At 36.4% G+C, this 27554-nt stretch overlaps 1 protein-coding gene and 1 long non-coding RNA gene across 3 annotated transcripts in view; one reads left to right on the forward strand and one right to left on the reverse strand.

The window, feature by feature from the left end:
- MICU3 (mitochondrial calcium uptake family member 3) overlaps positions 1-19768 on the forward strand; it is a 47105-nt gene extending 27337 nt beyond the window's left edge. Inside the window, exons 9-15 of one of the 2 annotated variants that reach the window (XM_030449906.1) lie at positions 2503-2598; positions 7446-7546; positions 8839-9007; positions 9812-9920; positions 10842-10999; positions 13892-13966; positions 17261-19768. In XM_030449906.1, the coding sequence (XP_030305766.1) occupies positions 2503-2598; positions 7446-7546; positions 8839-9007; positions 9812-9920; positions 10842-10999; positions 13892-13960 (702 nt within the window). In that variant the 3' untranslated portion in view covers positions 13961-13966; positions 17261-19768. The remainder of the gene's footprint in view (positions 1-2502; positions 2599-7445; positions 7547-8838; positions 9008-9811; positions 9921-10841; positions 11000-13891; positions 13967-17260) is intronic. The other variant, XM_030449907.1, reaches the window with a different exon arrangement.
- A 2387-nt stretch (positions 19769-22155) lies between these two features.
- Positions 22156-27437, reverse strand: LOC115598292. The gene is made up of 3 exons (XR_003987552.1): positions 27363-27437; positions 25482-25601; positions 22156-22248 (listed from the first exon to the last, which is right to left on the reverse strand). It is a non-coding gene; the product is annotated as an uncharacterized LOC115598292 (long non-coding RNA).
- Positions 27438-27554: the final 117 nt, after the last annotated feature.

Raw genomic sequence — 27554 nt, forward strand, 5'->3', positions numbered from 1 at the left:
AAAAATGATTTGATGTTACAATACAAGAATGAAAATTGTTTGAGTAAGATTATTGGGATACTCCAAGTGAGGGAAAGGAACCTACAAGAATTAGATGACTAGAGAAATCCAGATGACTAGTGAAAACTGTTGCTTTATATAATCATCTGCAGCAATGCACAGATTTATTTCCTGTGAAGCTAGCACATACAGTTTGGGCAATATGCAGGAAGGAAATGTGTTGAAGGAAAAGATGCAGTGACATCTTGTCAATGCTGCAGTGTAGAGAGAATATGTAGTAGGAAATGTGAGGCCACAGGTTTCTATAGTTTTTAGATCAGGCTTTAGTGCAGTGAAAGATGCTGTACAGTGGTTGCCATATTCCTGCTTTAAACAGAAAACAAACTAGTTAGGCTTTCCTACTCCTAAAATAAGATTCAGCTTTAGTTAAAAAATCTGCCTCTAGACCCAAGCCACATCCAAACTCTTCATCAAGTTGATACCCAGGTGTGTAACATCCTTTTCTGCCCTCATCCTTTACTGGAATGGAGATCTCCAGAGAAGGGATGCTCAGATGTGTAGGCATTCACAGTAGCTGAGAAACTTCCCATGCCAGAAAACTGAAATTTTGTGTTTCCAGTTCTCTTACTGAAACAAGAAGCAGAGCAGCCTTTTCATTTTCCCTGGATGTCCTTGGGAGTTAAAGATAATCAAGATCAAGGAGGTAGAATCCTACAATGTCTGAGGTGGTCCAAAGTGTTGTTTTAGGCCTTTCTCTTCACTTCATACTTTAAAAAAAATTTAAGTTTTTGAGAAGTGCCAAGGTCTATAATTGATCAAGCAATGTTTTAAATTGTTAAATATTTTTGTAATTTCACTTGCCTAGGTTAATTCTTGTCAGTCATGTTCTGGTGCTTTCTGCAGTTGTGTGTTAAGGCTAATTCAGCATGTATTGTGTGAGTGTTTTCACTAGCCAAATGCCAGCCAGAACATGATTGTATGATGAGATGTGTGTAAGGAAAATAAAGTGTGCATGCCCAGGAGTACTAATTCCAGTGGCTACAGTAAATCTTCAGTAAGAGGACAGATTCAGTGACTACTTAAAATAGATACTTACAGAATTCTGTGCATAGAAGAACGAGGTGTTCTTCATTCACAGGACCCAGTAAACAACAAAGTGATAGAGAAACTTCTAAGGACCTCATCCTGTATGCAGTGAAGTAAACAAATTTGATTTTGCCAATTTAACCCTGAATAAAGTTATATATGGGAATACTTTGGCCACGACCTAGTTACTGTTTCTCTGTAATACAAGAAAGATAAAACCAGAATATTTAAAAAGCAAGCATAATTGTAATATACCAGGGTATAAATCTTATTAGTTTGTCATGTTTTTTTGATGACAATTTACAGAAAGAGCTGAGTTGAATTAATTAGTGAAGTACATAGTAGGAGTTGTAGAAGCACTATGAGCAATGTGTCAACGTAATGTGAAATAGTGACAATAAACCCTCAACTTTGTACATTATTCTTTATTATAACAGTGTGGTTCTACACATCACACAGCAATGTAAATCATCAAAGAAAACCATTTGTGGTAAATAAAAAAAAAATGGTTTTCATTTGTAGTTAGAAGATTAAACTCATTCTGCCTTTGTCTTGTCTGCCCAGATGGACATGAGTGGCAAGCCATAAGAGTAGGAGACCTATTTTAGATAAACTTGTAGGGAAGAAGGGAAAAATTCAACTAGTTGCAACAACCTTAACCCAAGTTCAGATAATCTTCTTCTGTCTGTAGGACTTCCCCTAGAGTCTTTGGGTAGAAAAAAAATAATAAAATAAATGCATTGCATAAATCTCCCAAGACTAATTGCAAGATAGAGGAAGGCCTGTTTCAATAACATGATTTTTCAGGCTTCCAAAAATGAAACATTTCAGAGCAAAAAGGTAAGCATATTTTCCTTGGAGAGATTAAACACTTTTCTGCTTAATCAGGGTAAGTTTGATCATGATATACATAGTGTTTTCTTGGTACATGCGTTGCAGTTGAAATTGGACTTACTAGGCCTGATATTTTGCATTTCTTTATTGGATGAAATTAATTTTATATAGATAGATGTATGGTGATACCTGTATTTTGACCAATGAGACAACAAATTTCATAAGTGTATAATTTTTTTGTTTGGCAAAACAGAATTGTTAGAAAAAACATCAGCAAATAACTGAGTTTAGATAGACATTTTCACATGTAATTTCAGTAAATATTTTCACTTTGCACTTTCTCTCATTGATTCTGGGGGGGGGTAAAATGCAGTCTCTTGGCACAGCCAAGTTATGGGTAGTATGAAAATAGAGCAGTGATCCTTTTGTTTACAAAGTATCATGTAACTGGGTAGAAATTTCTCTGTAAAAACCAAAGAATCACTGTGCTTCTGAAGATCTGTTGGAAAACATTTTAAAGTTTGTAAGCAGTTTTGTTGTTCTTTGGTTTTCAAACAATTGTGCTTCTTGAAACTTCTGCAGGTTCTTAAAACTGAAGGAGATGACCTTGTCCCCAGAAGCTATTGGGATACTTTGAGACGTAGCACAAGCCAAGCACTCTTTTCGGACCTTGCAGAGGTATAAGACAACCTCTGTCTCTGGTCCATAAACTGCAATTTTATTTTATTTGTTCTGATTATTTTCCTTGTTTTCCACTTTGTTTCTTCTCTTTCTTTTTAATTACCTTTTTTTAAAAAGCTGAAAGTTTTCAGATGGAATCGATTTGGTTCTGTGCAGTGTGGTAATTGGAAGTTGTAATTTCCAAGTGAAAGAGAAGTTACCTTTTGAAAGAGTAGAGAGATCAAGTTCTCTCCAGTCCTTATTATAAGAAGCATTTTCTAACACTAGTGGAGACAATATTTCACAGTTAAAGATGTAATTCAGGAAGTCTTTGTCATTTAGTCTTGGTCCAGGAACACAACTTCAATGAGATTTGAAGCCCTTTAAGCGTTTAATCTTGAAGTCCTCAATGTGCTTTTTGTGTATGTTACCAGAGGTGATCTTTGCAAAAACAGAATAATGCAAAAATTGTTTTAATTTTGGAGTGAAACCAGGAAAGTTCTAAGGTAACCAAAATATTAGTCAATCTTTATTGATGTTACACAGTCATTACAGTGGACTAGCAATATCACTGAGGTGTTTGATTTCCATAGTTTTTTAGATTCCAAGAAGATTCTTGTTTCATGCTCTGCGTTCAGATAATAAAGACATTTATTTGTGTTGATCATTTAAAAGGTTCAGAAGACTAGATAATTTAGGCTTTTCTGTGTCCCACACAGTGAGGGTGATTGCTCTGCTGTTGGTGGCATTAAAGGACATACAGCAGCTCTCCACTATCTCAGGTCCCATGGTTCATAAGCAGGATCATAATGAGAAAAGAACAAGGAACTGAAACAGACCTCCAGGGTAAAAGAGTCTTTTTCTTTGCTTCATAAGCAGTGTGTGCTCCATATTAAAAGCAATTAGTGTTTTGTCAGTCTGCAGAAGCTGTTGAATAACCTGAGGACTTGGATGGACGCTTTCTAATTTCCAGGCTAAATTTGATCAAGATCCCTTTATACAAGTCTGTTGTCCATTAATTTTCATGGTTTTTTTCTTCTTGAATGTTAATCTTCTCACACATAGTAGTGTTTTCAAAACGCAGGTGAAGGTATCAATTTTAATTATCCCAGGCTAATTATAACACATTATTTGCTTTTTCTCTTTAGGTAGGCCCTACATTTCCCAAGCATCAAATAGGCCTTTTCTGTACCTCTCTTAGCGTGAGTGTATTTGCCTTTGAACAAAAGGGATTTTTATATATAGCAAGATTCATACTAATAATAAATTCATAAATCTTGCAATAAATCAGTATACCCAGTGTTTCTTTCCTTTCCATGCTTTTAAATTTATGAGTAACTGAACTATTAGTCCAGTTGTTAGTCCTTGTTTGTTCTGCCAGATTTTAAAACTCAAAACGTCAATATTCTTGTGTAGTCAGCTAAGGGAGACATCGAGGGAACAGAGGGCAGCTCTATTCATTGACTCCTTAAGGAACTTGAGGCACTGAAGTTTCTGAATTAAGTGCCTCTTAATCTACACTTAGCTGGCATTATTTCAGTCCCAGGTATAGATGAACTTAACTTTGGTAATGTCTACACACCTTTAATTTGAAGAGCTATTTTTTACATCTGATGCCTCAGACTGGTATCTGTAACTAAAGTGTAAATTAAATTTAGCAGCAACTATAATAAATATTGATTTAAAGTATCTGTAAAATGTATAAAAACACACTCTGCTCACTTGTAAATTCTTTTATGAAGAAAAATCATGTCCTGCATTTAGTCTTAAGACAATTTCCCAGTTGTCATCATAATCATCTTTATCTTGCTTGGGTTAAGTTTGATCTGGCTGGCTTTCATCCATATTCTTACCTCTCCCTAGCACTCTCACATGGGACTAATATTATAGTCATCTGCACTAAGAAAGTGACAAAAAGCTAGATGACACTGGAGTCTGTTGTTTCATACCATAGCCTCTGAGACAGCCTTGTGTAATTTGAAAAGGAGAGTAAATAGAGTTCATTGTGGGAATCAATTTAGAAGGTCTCTTTTTGGGGAAAATAACTTATTGATCACATCTGGTTTATTTCGAAGACAGTTCACAGTACTGTTTCAGCTATTCCTGATTTTGCAACTATGCCATCCTGTTGGGATATGCTAGTTATCACTGAATTCAGTTTATGGGCTTATTCTTAAATCATGGAAATCAGTAGTTGTATCGTCACCTGAAAAATCAAGAACTTGCAGTAAGAAATCTCTTATGAATTCAAAGCAAAATATGCATACTTCATTCTCAGAATAAATTGCTGCAAATGGACCATAGCTCATATGCATAACTTAATTTTAGTCAACCTGCTTACATCAAAAGCTTGAACTTAATTTTTCAGAATATAAAAGTAGACTTACTGCTCTAAGGTTTAGGAAAAGAAGATACTGCCACTATGCAGCAAGCCACTAATGTGACTGGAACACTTGTCTCTCCTATTTTTATCTGCATTTGTATCATTTTTAGTGTAAAGGTACAGAGGAACAAGGCAGGGGTTTTATTCTCATTCCTCAATGACTGCAAAATATATTAGAACAAAATCGTGGCTTATATGTATTTATATGGAAATAGTAATTTCATTTTCACTGAACTGAAACACAAATTCATTTTATTTTGAGCAATAGATACAAGTTTTAAATTATTAAGGCTTTTGTTCTTATCCTTGCCCCTTAGAAGAGAGACTTTATTTAATGCTATCAGTACAGAAGAAACACAGGAATAATTTTCTTCTGCAGAGAAGCATACTGGGTTGAGTTTCTGGATAAGGATTTCATTTAGGGTTTTTTCATTCAGTCAGGCTGACCAAATGGGAGTTGTGAAAAGAATTACAAGTTGTATTTTTTCTTTAGCTATGTTCTTTAGATAGGTTCTTTAGATATGTGTGAATGCAACCTCAGTCTAAGGTTTTGAAACATTTTTGCAACATGAAAGGCTGTAATTTAACATTTGATATCTTTTCAATGCACTTGAGGGAAAATGTTTGAATGTGCTTAGGGATTTAACTGCTTAAAAGACATAAGAAATCAGGGTATCTGGATTTCAGGATATTGTGTCCTGCAGTGGAGGACAATGATATTAAAAGACAAATAGTGATTGCTTTTCTGAATTAGTTTGCTCACCTGAAGAGCAGAGTTGTCTTAATTGAAGGACACGAAGTATCTCTCTGCCTAGATGTATTCTGTGTCAACTTAATTTCTCCATGGAAAAGAATATAAGAATAAAGAGGAAGCTAGACTACATGAAATATGATCTGGAGAATCCTAAACTTAGTGTACTGAAGTATAGAAAAGCCTCTCATTTCTTTAGTTCTTGGATGTTGAAAGGAAAGGATTTGTGTTGTTATGGCCCCATTTTTTTCCTCTTGTTGATGCATATATCCTCTTAATGGATATTGCATTTTACATTTTTACCTGATCTTTTACATGTATGTAAATTTGAAATTAATATAGTGTTTTTAATTTATTACTAGTATATCTACATATCAATATGAAATTGTTTTTCGTGGTACCTCATCTTGAACTACTGCATTTAGAGTGCCTCCATCTGTTAAAAACGTATGGCCTCTTCAGGTATGAAATAAAGTCACACTTAAAGGACCTGTATGTTGCAGGTTTGGATCTGCAGATAGTTAGAGATCTGTATAAACAGTTTTCAGTTACAGTAAATCCCATAGGTGTAACATCTATCAGTATGATTCTAAACTAATATTGTTACATCTCTCAAATACTTACTAGGCTTCTGTACTGTTTGCAGTATAGTTTTCAGAGATGTTTCCACAAAGTTATTGCCTTGGATGGTAGCTTTCCTGGGAAGAGTAGAGACTACTGGCTCCCACTCTTTGCTTTTCATTATCACTTGTCCTTGTAAGAAAAGAAAGAGCTCAGACAGAAGGCTTTTCCTAGCCAGGTGCAGCAAGGAGACTAAATATGTCACATTTTGAATTTTAAATATTGGAAAATGCATGTTAATGTCAGAAGGACATGTCCATCATAAACTACTGTTTACCAATATTTTAATAGCTATTCTGTATATCAAGAATTTCTTCATAAAAGACAAAATCAGTCATCAATATCTACACACAGATGATAGTTACTTCTGTTTATATGTGTGTCTTCCTACTTATAACTCTTGCTATTAAAAAAGGTAAAAATTATGTGTCTTCAAAGTTGATAGTTATTAAGGAAAAGGTATTATTACATTTCAAAGGTTCCTGTCTGATGCAGAGAGCACATACTCAGGAGATTAGGAATATTGTCAAGAGACTCAGTCAAAATGTTAGTAATTTCAAATTTTCTGTTGTTTTAAATATATTTGAGCAATAAAATGTGAACTGCAGTCATATGCAATCGTACTCTTTTCTAAAAACATGACTTTTAGAAGTTTTAGTGGTTTTGGAATACTATCCTGTACTTAAATTTGAAATATAAAATAAGAGTAGATGAGAGAACAGCCTTTTAATTTCTTTGTAGTTGCATAGTAGAAGGGAAAGGAGACTGTGTAAAAAGGGAGTTATTTTTATGGTTCACCTCAACTGACTGGAACTTCTTTTTTCTTGAGTTTCTGGTTTTATTTTTCATGCTTCTTTATCGTCAGTGCAGCTTCCATTATATTGTATTGTTGTGTTAAGTGTTTTCTCCTAAATGCAACTAACCAGCTAGTGCTATTTTGTGTGAAAATTGCATGACTAAATTGATTTAATGGATTTTAATACTAAACTCTTTAAGACTGTAAACACAAACCTTTAAAGAGAAATGTCTATCATGATGATAGGCATTCTCAGATTATACTTCTGAGCTGGTCGAATCATGGCCTTTAATTTTTTTATTCTAACATTTAAGCGTGCTGATGATTTTGCAAGTTCACTGTCAGATACAACACTGCTTGTACACTTTTTTGGCAAGAAAGGAAAGGCTGAACTGAACTTCGAAGATTTTTATAGGTGAGTCTCAACTTTATTAATTCCTTGTAAAAATACTTGCATACTTGGTCTATTTAATGTCTGTTATATTGCCGTACATATAGTTTATGCAGATATCTATATAAATTGTGTTTTCTTTTTGCTACACAAAAAGCAAAATAAAAGAGTAAGTGGGACAAGAGTAAAGCATCCTCTATTAATGCTGCTGCGTTTGCATATTTTGTTAGCACTTGTGTGTGTAAAGGGTTTGGGGTGGAGACATTGTACCCCAACCTTGTTCTTATTGCTATGTAGGAATATCTAGTGAAAATGTCTGTCTATTGCTGTAAGACCTTATGAATGCTAAAGAGGTCAAAACCTTGTAGATACTTTCATGACAGATCCATCAAGTTTCATTCAACGTGACTTCACCAACTCAAAAAATCCTTAAATTATGAACTAGTGAGGGAAATACTGTTACATGATTTCCTTGCAATTACACTGTAGCCTGGATATACTTTTGATTTTGGCTCTTCATAGTTCTTAGAAGTCAAGGTATATATCAGAAAGGAGTATTGCAAACAACATGTGCTGAATGGGAGCTCTTGGGAACCTGTAACAGAGGAGTGTTTGAGGTTGTGGTTGACAATTGGATGAACATGAGCTCCTGATGTGGTACTGTGACCAAAATGCTAATTTCATCCTTGGTTGTGTAACTAGGACATCAGATAGGATCAAGGAAGTTACATTTTATTTTTATGTATACATCGTTTAATAGTTTTTCCAGTTTTGGTGTCCAGACAATCCTAAATATACTAATAAAATGTGAAAAGTTCAAAGGACTACCATTAGAATAGTAAAATATTTTTTAAAAATAAAAAATAAAAAATTTAAAAGTTGTGATTGGAAGGCTGCAAGAGCTTGTTAAAAAGAGAAAGATAAGATTTACTCACAATTTATAAGCAGCTATATGAAGAATAAATTTGGGGATTTCATGTATTACCATGATGAAATTCCTAGTCTAGCATATAAAAATGAAGATCAGCGACCTACTGAAGAAGAAAAAGAATCAAACGCAAACTAGAAGTAACTTAAAAATATAAAGTATTGAGTCATTTTAATTTTTACTAATACTTCATCTTTGAGTAAGATTGGTGTATTGATTAGCAAATATGTCATCAAAGGCAAGGGATTTATCAAATTTATCATCAGTGCTATGAAAAGGGAAAAATTTATGTAGTGGTATTTGGCTTTATATTCTGTGAGTCTTTTAAGGACGTGAATATAGAAATATAAAGTATTCATATTTCTTCATGTTTATGTTTGTGCTTTAGGTTTATGGATAACCTACAAACTGAGGTTCTAGAGATAGAATTCCTTTCCTACTCTAACGGGATGAGTACCATCAGTGAGGAAGACTTTGCCCATGTTCTTTTGAGGTATACAAATGTGGAAAATACATCAAGTTACCTGGAAAATTTGCGCACGATTCCTGAAGAAAAGGTAATAGTTTAGTGTCACGACCCACAAGGTGGGTGCAGCACTTTCACATCTCAGAAAGTGAGCACAGGTCCCTAGAAGTGGGGACCAAACCAGGAGAGGAGTCAATAACTTAGACTTGTGTTCAGCAGGATTTACCTAGTAATATTTTTGAAGTTTAGACAACAAAGCCTTATGTTAAATTAAAAGTCAGTTCAAACAACAAAAAACAAGCAATGAGGCATGGAAAATTTTTTTTTCCTTACTTCTCTTTTACTCTTCCTCTTCAGAAATAATATGGACACCTGTTATGTAGTTGTTTTAAAGTCCTCATAATGCATCACTTGTGTAAAATTATTGTTGGTTATGTGGCTCTTATTAATATCTGAAGAAACAGAAAACATAATAAAAACAGTAAAGGTCATGAAGTAGCAAGACCTTCATTTGTATAACAACAAATGTGTTGTCAGAAGTGTACCTGAGAGAAATGTACTGGCAGCTATGCATAAAGGATAATGAGTCCCCTTAAAACTAAAAGTAGGCCTCCAAATAGGGGAGGAATACTTAGATTTAACTGTATTTTTGGCTGCTTTTTGGGTGAGAATTGATGTGTCTTGCAGTGGCAAACAGGAAAGACATCTTGCATTCCTTAGAAGACTCCAGTTCTTTACTTCATTGGCTTTCGGTACAAAGTATTTTTTTTTCAGTCAGTGTAGTAGCTGTTCTTAAATGAAGTAGACATACTTAGCTGGAAGGCTTATTTATTCAGTTGCCATCACTACTGATAATTCTCATGGAGCACATTGTTCTTTTTTTTTTCTTTTTTAGGGTATCACATTTGATGAGTTTAGATCATTTTTCCAATTCTTGAACAATCTAGAAGACTTTGCAATTGCAATGCAAATGTATAATTTTGCAAGTCGTTCCATAGGTCAAGGTAAGTATTTATATTTTTATAAAAATCTGTTGATAACTATCCAGAACTGTGCACAAAAATGTAAGGTCTCAAATAGAAAGCTAAAAAGGCTAGGACTGCAGCTTTGAGAGGAGAAGACTCAGTCATATTATAAGAGGAAAAATTACAAAGTCAGCTTAACATGTAAGTCAGATAAGCTGAATGCAAAACAGTTGGTCATCACATCCTACAATAAAAGAGTTGAGGCACCTGATGACTCCAGTAAGAGGTCAGTTTAATGCAAAGGAAGCATTTCTTTACACAGTGGGCATCCTAGGCAAAGGCTATAGAAGGAAACCATGTGAGAAGGATTAGACAGACTTTTTAACAAAGCAGCTAAGTGGGTGCTGAAAGAAATAGGCAGCTATGTACTGACTAAAATCCTTAACAACTTAGGTGCTTAGGGAGTGTAAGGTGAATAATGAAGTGCAAGGTAATATATGGAGTGGTCAGATGTGTGTGTTCTCCTCAAGTAGCATTTTCATGAGTGACAGAGTACCACCAGCACAGTCCTACCTCACTTGGCCTTACCAAAGGAGTATACTGTTTTCTCTGTGCTCTACTTCTTAGGTTCTGTTTTGTGACAATTAAGTAGATGCCATCAGTATGTATGGAACATAGGTTTAATTACAATATGATTCTCTAATTTTGTTATTACTCATATTATGTGGACTGTTATCTTTTGTGTAAAATAATTGATACTGATTAAGCAGTATGGTTTTATATTAGTTTACATCAACTTGGTTTAGAACTTTGAAATTCAATCCCAATTTTTTTTTTTTTTTTGGGTGCTTAAACGTGAAAAGTCAAGCTAAGGGTGTACTCATATTTCATAATATGTTGTCCAAAAAGTAGGGTTAAATTAATGTATATTATTTTTCTTCTGATGTTCTTCTCATGCAGATGAGTTCAAACGTGCTGTGTACGTAGCCACAGGTCTGAAGCTTTCACCACATTTGGTAAACACAGTGTTCAAGATTTTTGATGTTGACAGAGATGACCAGTTGAGTTACAAAGAATTTCTTGGCATTATGAAAGACAGACTCAATCGAGGGTTTAGGGTAAGGATTCTGATTTTTATAGTTACATTAGTTCACTTTACTACTTACCTGTAACACCAGCAGATTTCAAACCAACAGTGCTTGTGCTTAAAGATGTGTGTTTTATAGATATACTGAAGCAGCCTGTAAAATAAATTCATGGTTAAATTCTTGATTTTTTTGTTAGAAATAATTACAGAGAGGACATAATGTACCTCTATAGCACACAAACCAAACTGGTGATGAGAAATGCTCTTCATACTGTCATTTCTTCTGTATTGTGTGATTGCTAGACTGGCATCAAGAATTGTAACAAGGGTAGCAATTAGGTCTTGGTTGTGTTCAGGGAAAGCAAAGTTTGTGTCTCTGAAGCTCAGAGAGTTCAGTTAAATGTCAACCATGGGCTTTTCTTAAACATTATTTAAAATACCAAGGGTTGATAATGACTTGGAAGGAGTTGCAGCGGAAAGTAGTTTTAATTTTCAAATAAAGAATTACTGAAGTGGTTCTGAACAATGCATTATTGTAGTTCAAAGTTGCTTTTGATAATTTAACCCTGTATCTAATATATTAAATTACAAGAAGCTAGAGGGCAGGAAATTATATGCAGAAAATTTACATAGCAAACACGCTTCTAAAGTGTGCTTTGCCTTTTAAGTAAATATATAGTAAATATATAGGTCCTGCTGCCCTCTTCAGGTTCTGTGTGTTACCAGAGAATTTTATAACAGCAGAAAATTTCTTAGAGTATGATCAATTAAAAGTCACAGTTTTTCTTTACAGAAAAGGTAAGGCAGGTTTTAACACTTTTAACTTAAATTATATTCTTACTGAAAATCTAATTCCTTAGACATAAATCTTAAACTGTATTATAGTTCTTGAATTCATATTTCAGTATGGTTTTTCCATAACAAGATATCAGGAATTTTAGTTAGCTTCCTAAATATAGTTTTAGAACTTTCTGTGTAGTGATGTTGAGTCTAACAGTTTACTTGTTATTTTTGTAGTACTATGATTGAATGTAAAATGTGGCTAAAACCTCTTCACTTGTAACAAACGTATTCCCTTGTTGGTCCTCAGTTCCTTTTCTAATGGTGTGGGAATGATGATTGTTTCATAACCATTTCAAGGTGTTCAGCTGTATGTTTTATTTGTTTACAAATTTTAAGTGTGCACTGTGTGTTAATTTAACCAGAAAACAGTCTGCTTACTAAGTAATTCTTGTAAATGTAGCACATGTTTCTATTTCACAAAATGCATGACAGAAATCACATATAATCCTTAAGAATCTATCATTCAGCACTATTCAGTCTTGCACATGTATCTTTCTTTTGCCTGGGCCACTATAAAATGTGTACTGTAAAAGAAAAACTGTAAAGAATGGCCAAGGATGTTTAGTAGAATAGCATGGTTTTTCATAAATTATATGTCTTAATATTCATTAGATATATCTCCTGGATTGCATAGGAGATGATTGTGATTTGTCCTATAGTTAATCTATATGCAAACATGTCTACATGCAGACTTGCTAGGTTATTCAGAAAAAGTCATTCTTTTCACTAGTCAGTAGTATTCCTAGACAATTACAGTACCAAATTTAGAAATTACAATTTCCAGTAAGTTTTTGTGTCACACAACCTTGATTTTTCCATTAAGGTATAGTAGTAAAAACTATGCAAAAAAAATTGCTTTTTCATTTTATTTAACGTTATCCACTCACCCCAATCTTGGCTTAGAATGAAGAAAGCACATAGGAACCTTTTGCCCAGGACAAATTGGCAGAAAGTGTTATTAATTATTCCTCTTGTTTGTACATGAAAAGTTACAAAGTATTTAGTGTGTCCAGAACAAATAGAAGTTGACTCTCTTATTCCTAGAATGGGGAGGGCTCAAACTTTCTCTTGTGCTAAATAAAAACTAACAAATCACTAACATTTCTTTGTTAATAACTGTTACAAAACCATAGTAACATCAGTGCCATTATAAAAATAAAAGAACTTTGTAGCTTCTGCTCATGCAGTATTTTCTAGCTACATGGAAATTTTTGCTTCGAGATGTTTGAATCTGTTTATAATTGTAAATGCCTGATTTTAATGTTAAATATCCTAAAACTAATGTCTGCCCAAATCAGTGTAGTCTCTGATTATCACTCTAAAAATAAGTAGAAATAACAATTTAAAGTAGGCCTGCACTTGAAGTATGATTTTACAGTTAATATCTTGTATTTAGTAATGCAGCTTTTTTTAAAAGTTGTTTTATTAAAAGGATTGTCCAAAAGAATCTTAGGGACATCACAGAGGCTGGTCAGAGACTGGGACCAGTCAGTACCCACTAGTTGTGTCCTTTTTAAAAGCCCAATCGTAAACTTAGGAACTTGAAGAAGTACAGATACTACCCCTTATAGAAACATCATAAATATTAATTTTACCGTATATTTTAGATAATTTTTTTAAAAGTAAATGTCTTTAAAAGTTAAACAAATCTCTCTCTTTCTGGAATACGGTATTATAATCTGAACTATTTTGGTTTGAGTAGTTTGAAACAAACTAGTATTGTTAAGCTGCCATCAAGTGGTCAGTTAGAGTATTGCCATAAACTTAAAGACATTAAAAGCTTTATTTTTTGATACCTGTTTGATTTAAAATCGTGGTTTCCTTTTTTTTAAAATTTAAATATATATAAGAAAATTCCCTTTCCTTTATAAATTCCATTTTTAAACTGAAAGATTTGGAACTTAATGACTAAATGATAAACATTTTACCTAGCACATACTATACCCTCCAGCAATTCATCACTTAAAGCCATTTTATTATTTTTTTTTTTAATTTTCATGATACTGTTGTCTTATGCTTACCTCTGGCTGCCTTCACATGTTGTCTGTATCTGGGCACTTGTCCCATTTCTGCTCCACAGGGCTACAAACCCATACAGAGATACACTACATTCAAATCCTGCGTGAGGAAGGAGCTCTATAGCAGATAAGTGACGGTATGTGTTAGCCACCCCCTCGGAGTGTGCTGGCATGCTTGCAGGAATGGCTGAGTGTTACACTGTCACTGCTTTGTCTCCTGTTCCAAAATTCAGGAATAAGTTATCTGACTTCAGGTGATGTAATAGCTGCAAGTTTCACGTTGTGGTTTTGGCTGGAGCAACTGAATTTTGTTCTGGAGATGGCAATGACTGACTGGCACTGTCACTGTTCTGTAAGCCAGCTGCAATTTTGTGCTATGTCTGACATAGGGAAAAGTATTCTTTCAGAGTTTCTGTTGCTGTTTTCTGTCTGTCCTGTGACCACTTTTCAAATGCTTTCTCAGGTACCTATGGCTCGTAAGTATTTACCAGTGAAGATTGTAGAGTCAGTGGCTTTTTTTTACAGTTGGAACTTGGTTCTTCTTTGGTTTCTACAGTTACACTTTTGAAAATAGCAATGCAGTTTTCACTCAATTAATGCTGTGCCAGCAATTTTCAGAAATAAGCACTATGCCCAGACATGGCCACCGTGGCTGTTTCTGAGTATCCACAACATGAATATTCATTCTTACAGTTAGGTTGTACTGTGGATTTCAGTGGCACAGCGTGCCTTGTATCTAAGTGCATGTCAAAATTTTCTTAAATTGTGAACTTTTCAAGACAGGGGACAGTTCTTACAGGAAAACTGGCAAAACATTACACAGTCACAATGGTTTTCTAGTAATTTTTGTGCAGGGTATGTCACCAACTGCAACAAAATGCAGTGTGACAAGAAAGAATCCTATAAAGGCAAATTAAATTAGCTTGGTGACAAAAAGAGAGACTGTGGTAAAAACATCTAGTTTTATATACCCAGACACAAGAGCTCTAAACTCAGGCAACAGGTTAATTCATACATCTGTTGAGATGGAATAAACTAGGAAAAAACTACAGTGAAGATCTATAAAGGGAGGATTTTGTTCAGCCTGTGTAAAATCATTATCAATAAAAAAAATTAAACCTGAATAATGGGGTATCTCCACTCCACACCAGGAGACAATCCAGACAAACCAGGTTAGTTCTCAGTGTCCTGACCTGGCTACAGGCAGCCTCCCTGACAGCTCAGAGGTTGCTGCTGCAGCCTGGCTGGGCACTGGGCAGGTTCTCCTGTGTCTGTACTGCAAGGAGAAGAGAAAAAGCATGTTAGCAGGGAACTGCCAAACAGAGCTGAGAGGAGACCTCTGCTGCAAATGCCTTGTGGAAGGGTTACCCAGGACATTTATAACAAAATCCTTTCAGAGTTTTATTTCCAAAGAAGGATGCTAGAGGCCAGCTTCAGGAGGGATTCAAGTCTATCAGAAAGTACTGTTTGTTAAACTGTTTGTGTGCTCCGAACCTGTAGTGGATACCTAAGATGTAATTCCAATTCTGTTCACTTCTAAATTGTTGAAAGTATTTTTCTTGAAATTCTTACAAGTTTTGCATTAAAAGAACTATTTTCTATATATTCTGAATGTTGTGGGGCTTCCACACTTTTGATTAAAAAATTTTTGGAAGTAACAGTTAATAGCTGCAGGCAGAGTCTTGGGACTGATTGAACAAGGAAATTTAATTTTGAGAAAGACATGAAATACTCAAGCATGGATTTAGAACCTCATTGCTAGTCATGTTTCAACAGTAAATTACTGTCTTCTGAAATACTTTATTCAGTCAAGCAACATTAAGATTTGTCACATAGTTAATATTTTGAAAGCTTTTAGTATTTTGAAAAACTTTCCTAACATTCAGCAGTTGAATGCATCTATCATAAGAGATAGTTTTAAATTAGGAACTAAAGTTGTTTCTTCCCAGTTGAAGAAACTGTTTCTTACCTCTTCTTAAAGCAACTAAAGTAAATCATCTGGGAACTATGATAGGCACAAATGACTCATCCTACAAAAGTAACAGAAAATTAGTTGTTTGACTGACTAGGACCTTAGAAACATACCTGGGTACAAAAGGAGGCAAATATTCCAGTGAAATGTGAAAGTGTTGAAAGAGTATGAGGACAAAATGTTCTTTCTATGGACTTGTTCCATAGAGAACTGAGAGCAGATACAACAGCAATGCAAATGTTAAAGTACTTCAGTGTTTCTTTTACTGATTTTCATTAACATTTCTTTGAACCTGTTTCATGAAGTAAATGCATATCCCAACGCACTGCTTAATCAACTCATGTGCTTTCCTTAAATAATGCAATGCATTTTGCAAGTTACACATTTTTTTCATAAAGTTGACTAAATTATATGTTCATGTAAGTATTGTTTCTAATATTTTCATTTTAAGTCTGGATTATATACTACCATGGATTTGTTTTCTGAATATTTATAACTTCTGCATAATGTTCTGTGCTTTTTAATCATACAAGGTGAGTAGTAAGAAAAAATAAAATGTAGGCTTCACTCTCTGATGGTTGGTTTAACACACTCCCAACATCACAATATTTTTAACTTCTTCCTTCAGTTCTAGCAGAACAAGCTATCAGACAATCTCTCACTTTGACATTGTAGCCATTTGCCTTCAGATACTGGATTTAATTTCTAAGACAGAGATTAAAATTTAAAGTTACTTGGGAATGCTTCCTGTCTACTATTACAGTTCCTGTTCCTTATTACCCTCTTTGCCCAGCTGAATGAATATTTAGCCCCTCTCCATCTTTCTGCACTTACTATCAAAATGGGCTTAATAAGTTGGAAAAGCAGAAGAACTAATAAGATGCAGTGGTAACTACAGGCAGCATAGAGTCCAGTGGATCTCCCAGGCCAGCCAATACTCCTCTCCATTCAGTGGCTTATTCAAATCAATGAATTACAGTGCAGTTTAGGACTGAGGTATCCTAGCATAAAGAAGCTTTCATATAATCTGCCTGTTTTATGCTTGGCTTCTTTTAATGCCTCAGTTTCATGAAGATCAGTAATTTTCTATGCTTTTTATTTGGTGTTAGGGATGATTTTTTTAGTACAGTGAAGACATGAAGAAGCAAGAAGCAAAACTAGAGAGCAGGAGATACCTGAATAAAGAGGAAATCCTTTCTTACAGTTTTTAATATAGACAGGCTATTTGTTGAATGCTGTGTGCTGTGAGGTGAGGATGCATTCTGAATAGTTAATCTGTGTATGGATTTATAACCCTTACTATACAGAAGTACTTCTGAATCATGGAAGTGTTTGATCTTTGATGATTGAAGTATTAAAATATGTATCTAGTCTGTATGAGTCTGAGTAAAATTGAATGTAGTATTAAGCAATTTAGTGAACAATATCTTTCTCTAATTCTATGTTTTCAATTTCACAGGAGACTCCAAAGTATGGTTTGAAGGAATATTACTCTTGTGTGATGACTGTAACCAGTGAACACCTAAGAGATCTGTGGAAGCAATTTCGGAGGCAAGATATGCTGAGATAAATGCAGACAGAAGGATTATCTGACTAGAACTGACTAGAACTATTTCTTCCTGTGAATTTTAATGAAGAACAAACTAACCCAGGTGTCACGCTTTAGCAGTGGCCCAGCAATTGAACTGAATAACAGATGCTCTCTGTTACCCCCCTCCCCTCCCTGATAAAGAAAGGAGAGAGAATAAGGGAGAGAGCATTTTGGAGAATCTTCATCTGCAGTAGGAAACACAGGACTTCTTTTCCACTTCATGTAGTGATCAGTTCTTAAAACAGCTTTTAAGTATGGTTTTATTTAAACAACAAACTGTCACCTGATTGGCAGAAGTCTTTTTTAAGAAATGCATTTTTAATATTACTTTTTTTTTATTTTGAGATATGTTTGTGCATTTAAAAGAAAACAAAAATAAGTTTTACACCTGGGTAGGTAAATGTTATGGCAATTAAAAGAAACTGTCCCACATCAGCTTAAACTGTGAATTTGCTTTCAGAAGAACGCTGTTGAAAGTTGGTGCTAAACTGGGAATGAGAATACACTAAGTAGCATAACAAATATAGATGAGTTGAATGTATAGATTAAACTCTTAGAGGCTAACAAAGTTGTTACCTTAAAAAGAGTAAAGCTTTTGTGGTTATAATGTGAATGATAGGTATTTACCAGGAAAGGTACTGTATGGTCTATTATACTGTATGGTATAATGTCCAGATTTTCCAAGTCTTACCATTATCTTTATTAATTTATCCTTTAAAAAAATAGTTCAGATTTTAAGATGTCTTAAAAGCAGTATGTTGGGAAAAAAAAAAGTAAAAATATTCTAATTCATGTTTATTAACACAATTTTAATATTTATTATAAAATTTATTGATATAGCTGTAAATTCACTGTTATATCTCTAGTAGAGTAAAATTTCATGTTTTTCTTGTGAATAGTGCACTTTTATATGAAATAAGATGTGGCTCCAAGTAGAAATTATAGTTGTTTAATTTGCTACTCTGGAATGCAGTCTCTGAGAAATACATAAATAACTTGTGTTTGTGCCAAACAAAAAGGCAAAGCAGAGCATGAATGCATGCAGCACTACAGAGCAACACTCACTAAATAATATTATGTTAATATTACACATCAACTATTAGACATAAATTAGACCTTACAAAGGTTATGGAGACTACAGGCCATCAGTACCTGCTATGCCCTTTCAAGCTGTAGATTTAGGTGTTACTGAAGCAGTGATAAGGACATTGTTATGTTTGGTTCTCCTCAAATTTTTTTCTTTGCTACTCAGCAACAGTGGTTTTTCCATACTCCCTTTCAAGGTGATTATTAGGCACTGTGAATTAAACCTAAACAAAACGGAGCACGGTGTCTCCATGCTTGGACATTAAATAAGTTTGTATTGATTTAGGAACAAACTGCCCTGAAAGATTTGGAGCTGAATACACACACACTAAAACTAGTATCAATATATTGTTAACAGAAATCAAATGTTTGGTGAAGTCCGAAAATTAAAATAGAACCAAAACAATCACTTTTAATCTTTTATTACTCCAAATACCTGTAAACACACTTCTTAAAATTGCATTTAGTGCACGTGTTGCTCAAATACTGTTTTACATTACATATTAAAAGATGTACAGCATTCCTGTAAGTACACCTAAATTTAGAAATATTTAATTTCTAATAAGATATACCTCTTCTAAAAAATCAAAACAAAATGAAAAGGAAGTTGTTTTTTAAGAAATTCTACTCTGGGAATCTTGGGGGAAAGAATGTGCTAGGTGTGGCTTAACAGTTCAGAAAACATTTGAAGGATGCTACTTTAGTAAACATTTCATGATGAATACTTACCAGATTTCCACCTTGGCATCCTTAAACTAACAAGAAAATCCAATCAATTGGGACAAAGACACAGCAGAACATGGGTAAGCTTAAGTGCCTGTGTGATCATTTAGGGCATTAATTGTATCCAATGTATCATCTTGGTACACAGAACTGTCTCACTGCTTCTTGTCAGCATAAGCAAAACCCAATTTACTACTTCAGTGATGAAGGACAGAAAATGGGAAGAAAGGATAGGGAGTTACTGAAGGGGTTCCCCTCCTTCCTCTTCATTCACCACTGCCCATTCACAGTGACCCTCTCCTTGGAGAGAGCAGCAGCTCCATCATCATTTTGCTCCTCCACTGCCCTAGGCAATAGTGCACTTTGCTTTTATGGCTGGCTTGAGACAACTTTATCATTTTTCTATGTATTTCCTAACTATAGTCACTTATTATAAAATAGAATGTGAAAGTGTCAGATTAGGTTTTAAGAGTATTTTTCTCATATTTAATAGTAAGTTATTTAATATAAATGTGAATATATGCATATAATCCTGTTTATCTCAAAATAAATGCACTTGAAACTTTCTTTGCAGTGAATATGATTCAGATTCTTTTGACACAAAAAAATCTGTATTTTGTGTAACATGGATGTACAAGTGTTTTGAATTGGAGCATCTCACTATCACAAAAAATACACCTTTTTCCTTCTTTCGGTTGTTTCTTCAGAGAGCTTTGTTTTTCTTCCACAGAATTCTGTATAAAAGAGCTGGACGTGCAAGGACAGCCAGGTGAAAAGAAGGCAGGCTAATGGGACATGCCATCTGCTACAGTGGCACCCCTTGGTTAGGCAGCACTCACTGTGCTCCATAAAACCTTATTCAAAATCCATCAGATTTCTGGCAGCAGAAAAAAAACTGTGTTTGCTGCACTGTAATAAGTGGTAGTTGTATAAATGAAGGCTCTTTGTAAAACCAGCACTTGTTCTCTTCAGTAAGTGAAGAAAAACTGTAATAATACATGGAGGTAATCAGTGGATGCTTGGGAACTGCCACTGAAGTCCAGACCAGCTGTAAATTGTGATAAAATTGTAACTATTGAACCTGGGGCCCTGGGTAGCTTTGTGATGCTATCTTATGTCTGAGCTTTGGTATTTAAAATCTCCCTGGCAGTTTTCCTCCTTGCAGGTGTTGGCAGTAAGTGGATACAAATTGCTTCCACTACAAATGTGAGTATTGTGTGACAGGGAACAAAGTTACCTGCCTGAAGAAAAAGAAACACTATTAAAGGTTGAATTGCAACATAGTGTTGGTCGTGCTGCCTCATTTTCTATAGCTATTTTTGCACCTTTTTTTCCCAACTAAATGTCAGGGCAGGGATGCTTTGAAACAAGGAAAAAAATCCAGAGGAATTTTGCTTTTATTCAACATGGCATAATATTCTTTATGTAATGATGTGTTAGTCTCTTGTCCCACAGGACAATTTCAAGACAATTTCTAGGAAAAGAACTACAGATTACTACTTGCAGAAGGAAAAAAATCAGAGTAAAAGTTCACTATTCAAAACAATAAAATTAAAAAAAACTAAGTAGTTGTAATACCAGACTGCCATCAAATCAAGCCAAAACTAAGAAGAATATTTTCTAATGTATGTTAGGTCTGAGTGTACAGTATTTTTCCCTGTATGCAAAAATTCATGAAAGCATATGGCACCCTCAACCTGTCAGCAGATGGTGCCCTTGGATTGATTATGTTCTTTTTTCAATACACAGAGTAAAATCCATGGGGCCATGCTTTAATCTTGAATGGGTGACGCTGATTTTTGTCATCAGTTTGACTCAGATAATTCCTCCCATAGAGGAACATTATTGTTAGCTAGGAGTGTTCTGTAAAAATCTTCATGAAGTCTAACAAATATGTGCAGAGAATTGCTTGGGATCCAGAAATGCCACAAACTGTTTAAAATCGGGAAAGCAGCTAAAGTAGTTCACCAGGCAGTGCTGAGTAGGGGGATGTAGTAAGGTGTTGCCCTGGGAGCTGTGCATTCTCATGCATGCACTTCCATGCCCAGGAGCACGTGTGTGACAGGGGGTGAGATGGCTCAGTTAGAAAACCCACCCATGTGTGAATGGATGAAAAGAGCTCCCTGTTACAAAAGTGCCAGGGACTGCGTATGAGAGGGGCTGGGGATATATTGCCTGAAGCAGAGGAGATAAAGGCAAGCTGGATTCAGAAAGACTTGAGCTGCTGTGCTACTTGCTGTCAAATTATACTTTTTGCCTGAGATAACATAACTTGTAACTTATAGAGAGATTATATCCTTGCACTTGGAAACTGCTCAAGAATACCTTGTACAAGGACCAGGGACTGGCATCCAGAAACCCCAGATTTGGGCAGATGCCTTGAGAGGCTGCCAAAGCATCTACTTTCTCTCATTCTGTAAATCTTTTTCTGTATCATTTTATAAAGACTGTGGACAAATTGCCCAAACTGGCCTACGTGGTACCAAATCAAACACTTCCATGGGAAGTGGAAAGAAAGAAATTTTGGCTGCCACTGCATTTTGTGCAGAGAGGTATTCTGAGAAACCCTGGCAGTAGAAAGTATGAACATGGGAAGGTATCTCATCCCTGGACAAGGATCAGATCTGGAGGTATGACCAAGGTGCTGAGTTGTTTAGCCCTGTCAAGGAACTTCAGAGCACTACCTGTATAAAACTGAGTATAATTGCCTGTTTAAAAAAAAAATTTAAAAATCAAGCTGTCAGATTGGTAGTTTTACATTTAGATGCATGCTTTTATTGTCAACCATTAAGCGGCATAACTTCTGCTCCAAAGGGCAGAAACCACTGGATGAAAACTCCAAGATTAATACATCAGGGGAAAATTATGCAATGAAAAAAAAATTATGCTTGTTTTACTGCTGCAAGTGACACTAGAGTAGGTGAATAATAAGCCCAAATATGAATTTAAACAAACTCCACTGAAGGCAGACTCTGACAAATAAAGTGTAGCAATCCAAGAGTAGCAACCAATAAATTCCAGGAAGGATTTCATTACTTGAAAAGGACCTAAAAGTGGAAAAAAAAAAAAAAAAAAAAAAAAGTGGCAGCAGTTAGGTTTGGGTATTCAAACAGTTGCAAGTAATTAAGTGCCTAGCCTAGGATGAAGGGAGAACAGGAGAATGAATACATCTGAGCAAACCACTCAGTTCAAATAGATCTGAGCTAGACTGGGACTGGAAAGGCTAATAAGCTGCTTGTGTCATGTAGCTGGGAGCCAGAAGTGTACACAGATGGTACTTGACTCCAGCTGGGATGCAATGTACATTTTTAAAGTGGTATCATAGGCCAGAGACATTGCAGGGAGATTTTTCTATGTCTGGTAATATACTCTTAAGACCCAAACATTAGAGAAGCAACAGTCAAGGTCAGAGAGCATCCCTGTAGAACCACTGGTTCACTTAGTAAGTGCTGTGTGTCTGTATAGCTGTATCTACAGGCGTTCCTGCTTCTAGCTGCTGGTCTGTGCATTGCTCTTGTCTGAAGGCAAAAAATGTATACTCCTGTCTCCTGTTGTCTCTCTTCCTTTTGCTGCTCCACTGAATATGTGGAACACGTGGTGAGGAAGAAAGTATTCCACCATGTCAGGTTGCTTACATACAGGAGATGTTCAGAGTCTATAAACTGTAAATTCGCAGTCAGATTCTCTGAAAAAATAATCTTAAACTAAGAGCACTTTGCACGTGCATTTATTTATCATTCACTGTATTCTGCATACACTTAGCTTGAGATTTTTTTTAATTGGCCAAATAATTCAAGAAATGCTGTGCTTAAATGATCATAAAATTACTATGAGATTATAAAATGAGTCATGCTTTATTGTTTTCTAACTGTTCTAGTGCAGTAAATCTGTGACATCTTAAAATGGTCTAATAATATGAAGTCTTTATTTTTCCACACTCAGTTGTAATTACAGTCTTAAGAGTTCAGAGTAATTTTATAGCTGAGGTGAGCTAGGTACACACACAGTATTTCCAGCTACTCATCATAGTCTAGGAATGTGAACATCTTATGGCCAGCCTTGGATATTAAATCTGCAGGAGCCTAAATGAACATGAAAGTAATTCCATGACAAATCTCTGTCACTGCAGTACTGTGGTATTCAAATTATGTATGCACTAGGAACACTGTTAATTTACATAATCACTTTTGTTACTTTTGTGGCTTATATTATGTTTTATTCTTATTATTTTGAAATGTTATAGATTTTCATTAATGCAAAATTGATCTTTGAAGAGAGTCTGTGCTAAACTATCGGTAAACTATAAATAGTTTTTCTCTGCTGTATATGAAACATCCTCCCTCTCTTGAGCTTTCCTTCTATTTTGCTGCTATTACATTATGAGAATGATTAGCAGGAACTGTTTATCACATTGTAATAAAATACATTCAAGACATCCATGTAACTTCATTAGACATGCTGTTCTAGGTGGATGACTTACAAACACCAGAATTCCCAATACAGTTTCTTCCCTCTAAAATGCTCCAAAATGTTCTTACCAGCTATGCATATACAGTGAGCATTACAGACATTCAGCATGATCCAGTGATAATTTAATTATCATAGAACTCTCATGTGAGCAATTAGAGACATGAGGTTGGTTCAACAAGGCAGAGCCCCTTAGACTTGATCAGTAGTTTTTAATCAGTAGTTCCTCCTCCTGTGCCAAGATTACTTCCTTTGGAAAGAGGCTGTTTGCACTCTCCACTTCTATATCTGAACCCACCTGGGATCCAGCTGTCAGGGCACATGGACGGAGTGATTGTCTGCTTTGTTAACATCATCTGAAGGAGAAGGAGGGAAGCCAAACATGCAGAGGCTCAAACTCAACCAAATGATGCCTGCTGACAACTGCAGGGAACAGCCCTGGTCAGCCAGACTAATTGACAGGGATAGGCAGAGCAGGAGGATGCTTGTTTCAGCGAGATCAGTTGGACAGAGACCTTGTCAAAATTCAGTGAGCTGGACCAGTGGGCAAGTCAGATACCATGGAGGAGATAAGAGGGCCTGGGATCTGGGTGAGGGTGTCAGCCAGGGAGGTTTTGCCTGTACTGAGCAATCTGCAACTGTGCCTGTGCCTGTGAGCATGGAGAGTGCAGTGGGTGGGAGAGGGTGTGTGTCTTCTCTAGTGAACCTCAGCCCCTTCTCTAGTGAACCTCAGGCCAAAAGGGTAGAAAGGGACTTGTCTGTCAGTACTTGTGTGAGTCCTACACGGAGGTGCTGGTGAAGTCCTTCATGCTACCTGATTCAGAGAATAGTCAAACATGGTAATGTTAGAAATGTATTCCAGAAGAGAGACTTTTTTGAAAAAATACACCAGCAATACCCTGCATATACCTTGCCTGACAGGAAAATCCGAGTGGTACCACTTAAAATAAAAACGTTTTAATTTGCCAAACACTCAAGCCTCCTCCACAAACACCAGCTACCATCAGCCCAGCTCCTGACATGAAGAAAAGCCAGTAAATTACCTTTGTTTTCTATCTATCCCTTGTGAACATTTCATACAAGTGTCAATAAACTGTGCCAGAAGTAACCTCTCCCATTGTATACAAAGACTGCCCAGTACAGTAATTTAGAAGATCTGTCCATGAATACTCAACAGTTTAGATTATCCCAGGATTTACTTCTGCCATAACACAAAGCTCCTTTGAATACACTCACTCTTGGGTTGTTCAGATATTACCAAAAATTTCTGCAGGTCGTGCCACAGAGTGAAGAGGAGGAAGAAAGGAACAGAATAAGAGGTTTCTGATGACCCATCCGGAGACCTGAGGGTTGTGTATGGAACAGAGAAGAACTGTGAGCATAAAAGAGAGCTGGAGAGCCCACATCCATGGGAAGAATCCATGAGCATGAGAGCAGGAGGGATTTGTTATAGCTCCCTTACCAAATGATGCTTCAAGGTAATCGGGAGGATCAGTCAAGTCAGGCTTTTTTGTCCCAATAAATTTAAAAGGAGTTTTGCCAGGTTATTTCACTAAATGGCCCAATTTTGAACCAGAATTACCCTGGTTTTGCAGTGAAGACTATGCTGTAATAATAATTATTATTTTAATTATTAGCATACTAAATAAGTATGGGAAAGCAGACATCTTAGTTCTTGTACAAGTGACTGTAAACTGAACAAGAACACAGCCTGGTCAGTGTCCCTACCTCCTACAAAGGGATGCAAGCCAACTTATGTATTTATTTTGCACACAGGCTTGGACAAGGGTGCAAGCTAATTTAGTATTCTTACCTTACACCTGACAAGGAGCAGGGGTGGAAGGAATGGTCCATTCATTTATAAGATATTTCACAGATGTCAGAAGTGGGATGGCTCACCTGCAAGTTTTCCTACCAGCAATCGGTGCAACTTCTGAAATGGAATAAACATTCTGTGATCAGGGGTTGCATTGGTAAGCCAAAATCAAAGGCCAGATGGCCAGACTTCACTGATAGTGGAGTAGAAATTTACACTGGTAGCAAGCGCTGTTTTTTTTTTCTCCACCCCTCTCTTCATTAGTAAGCAACATGCACCTACTAAGAAACAATCAGTACATGATGTATGACCCATTCTCACCTCCTCAATAGGTATAAAACTTGGTTTTATAATCTTTTTCCTGTGGGGGAGGAAAAGAACTTCAATTATCCCAGATGGTTTGATGGGCCTGAATCCTCTCTTGCCCCCAGAAGGAATGCCTCTTTGGTAAGATTTACACCTCCACCTCTGTCATACATTTACCGAAGAATTACTAACTGGAAATAGAATTTTTGCAGTGTGTGCTTACCAATGGTAATTCTGAACTTGTTTTGTCTGTTGCTTTAACAAACTGACAATCTTTTCAACTTTGTGAAACTATCTCAGTGCACGTCTATGGCTTGTAAACAGGAAACATTGACTAGATGTACCATTCATTAGATTTCTGCCTTTCTAATATATAATACATAATTCCCCATTATTCAGAATATTTTCTTATTATATTCTAGTCTTTCAGTGGCATAATATCTTGTTCACTCCTCTTCTTTAATAAGTATATATTCCAGAGATTGTTTCTCTGAGCCACTCACGATGACATAGAAGTCATTTTCTTGAATAGGAAAAGATGATTTTCTGCCATGGGATATATAATATTTCTCTCAGTACATCATTCTGTATTGGTTATTCACCCAGTTCACCATGGCTAACTGAAGCCTAATCCTTCCATTAATGAGGGAGTAGTGATTTTGCATTACATAAAACCACTGCAGCTATATGGACAAATTCTTCTTCTGCCTCTTCAATAAACATGATAGCAACTCTGTTTCATACTCTGGAACTTGACAGCACACTTACTGCTGTTATATTTTCTCAGTTTTGGTGGGTTTTTTTCTCGTTCACAGTCTGTTTCCTAATCAATGGCAGTTGTATGCCTTCCAGGTCATAATTACCTAGCTTCACGCATAGCCTCCCATGTGAGACATTATTAGAAGCCTTTTTTCCAAGTGCAAACACATTTTAATAAACCAGCCCTTCCTACCCACTGTGCTATCAATGCTCTGAGAGACTCTAGCAGACTGCAGGAATACTACAGGCTGTGCTTGGCATTTCTAATTCTGGGAGGATAATTCAGCAACGATTTGTGTGCGCATACTGCAACGCAGGCTGGATTTACTATGGCATTTCAAAGGCATTTCATTATGATGGCCATAATGTAAAGCCTTTTCGGGAAAGAGTGAGTCAGCACAACCCTACACCACCTTCTCTTGGCCCAACACCCACCAAGCGCAGGACCGGCCACCGGAGCCTCCCACAGCCTCTCGCCCGCTGTGGCACGGCCGCCTGCAACACGTTGTCCGTGATGCTCGACTCCAAAACATTATTTGCAATGGAGGCAGTGCTTTTCCTAACCATGTGTTCTAAAGTATTTACAAGGGCAGTTGAGGGCATTACCACCCTCCAGATGGGCCGGAGGAAGCTGCGCTGGGCACCGGGAGTTCAACGGGACGAGACGGCATTGGCGCCTCCAGCCACCGAACACCCAAAGCCTCCTCCTGCGTGTGCCGGATCCCCGAGAACCGTATTTCATTTCCTCATAACCTGAGCTGAGCTGTCCCGGGGCCCAGCTCCAAACTTTAAGGGAGTGCTTCTTCTTATTACCCACGGGAGGCGACAGGAACGTCCTCTGCCCCGCCAGGACGAGACGGCCGGAGCCAGACGGACCCCGCGGGGACGCTGCGCTCTCGCCTCCAGTTCTTCCCGCCTCTTCCCCCCCCGCCCCGCCCTGCCCCGGCCCTGTCGAGGGGAGCGGCGGGGAAGCGGTGGGAGGAGCGGTCCTGCTGGAGAGCCCTG

This window comes from Calypte anna, chromosome 4A (assembly GCF_003957555.1).
Source record: "Calypte anna isolate BGI_N300 chromosome 4A, bCalAnn1_v1.p, whole genome shotgun sequence".
In the NCBI taxonomy this organism is placed as follows: Eukaryota; Metazoa; Chordata; class Aves; order Apodiformes; family Trochilidae; genus Calypte; species Calypte anna.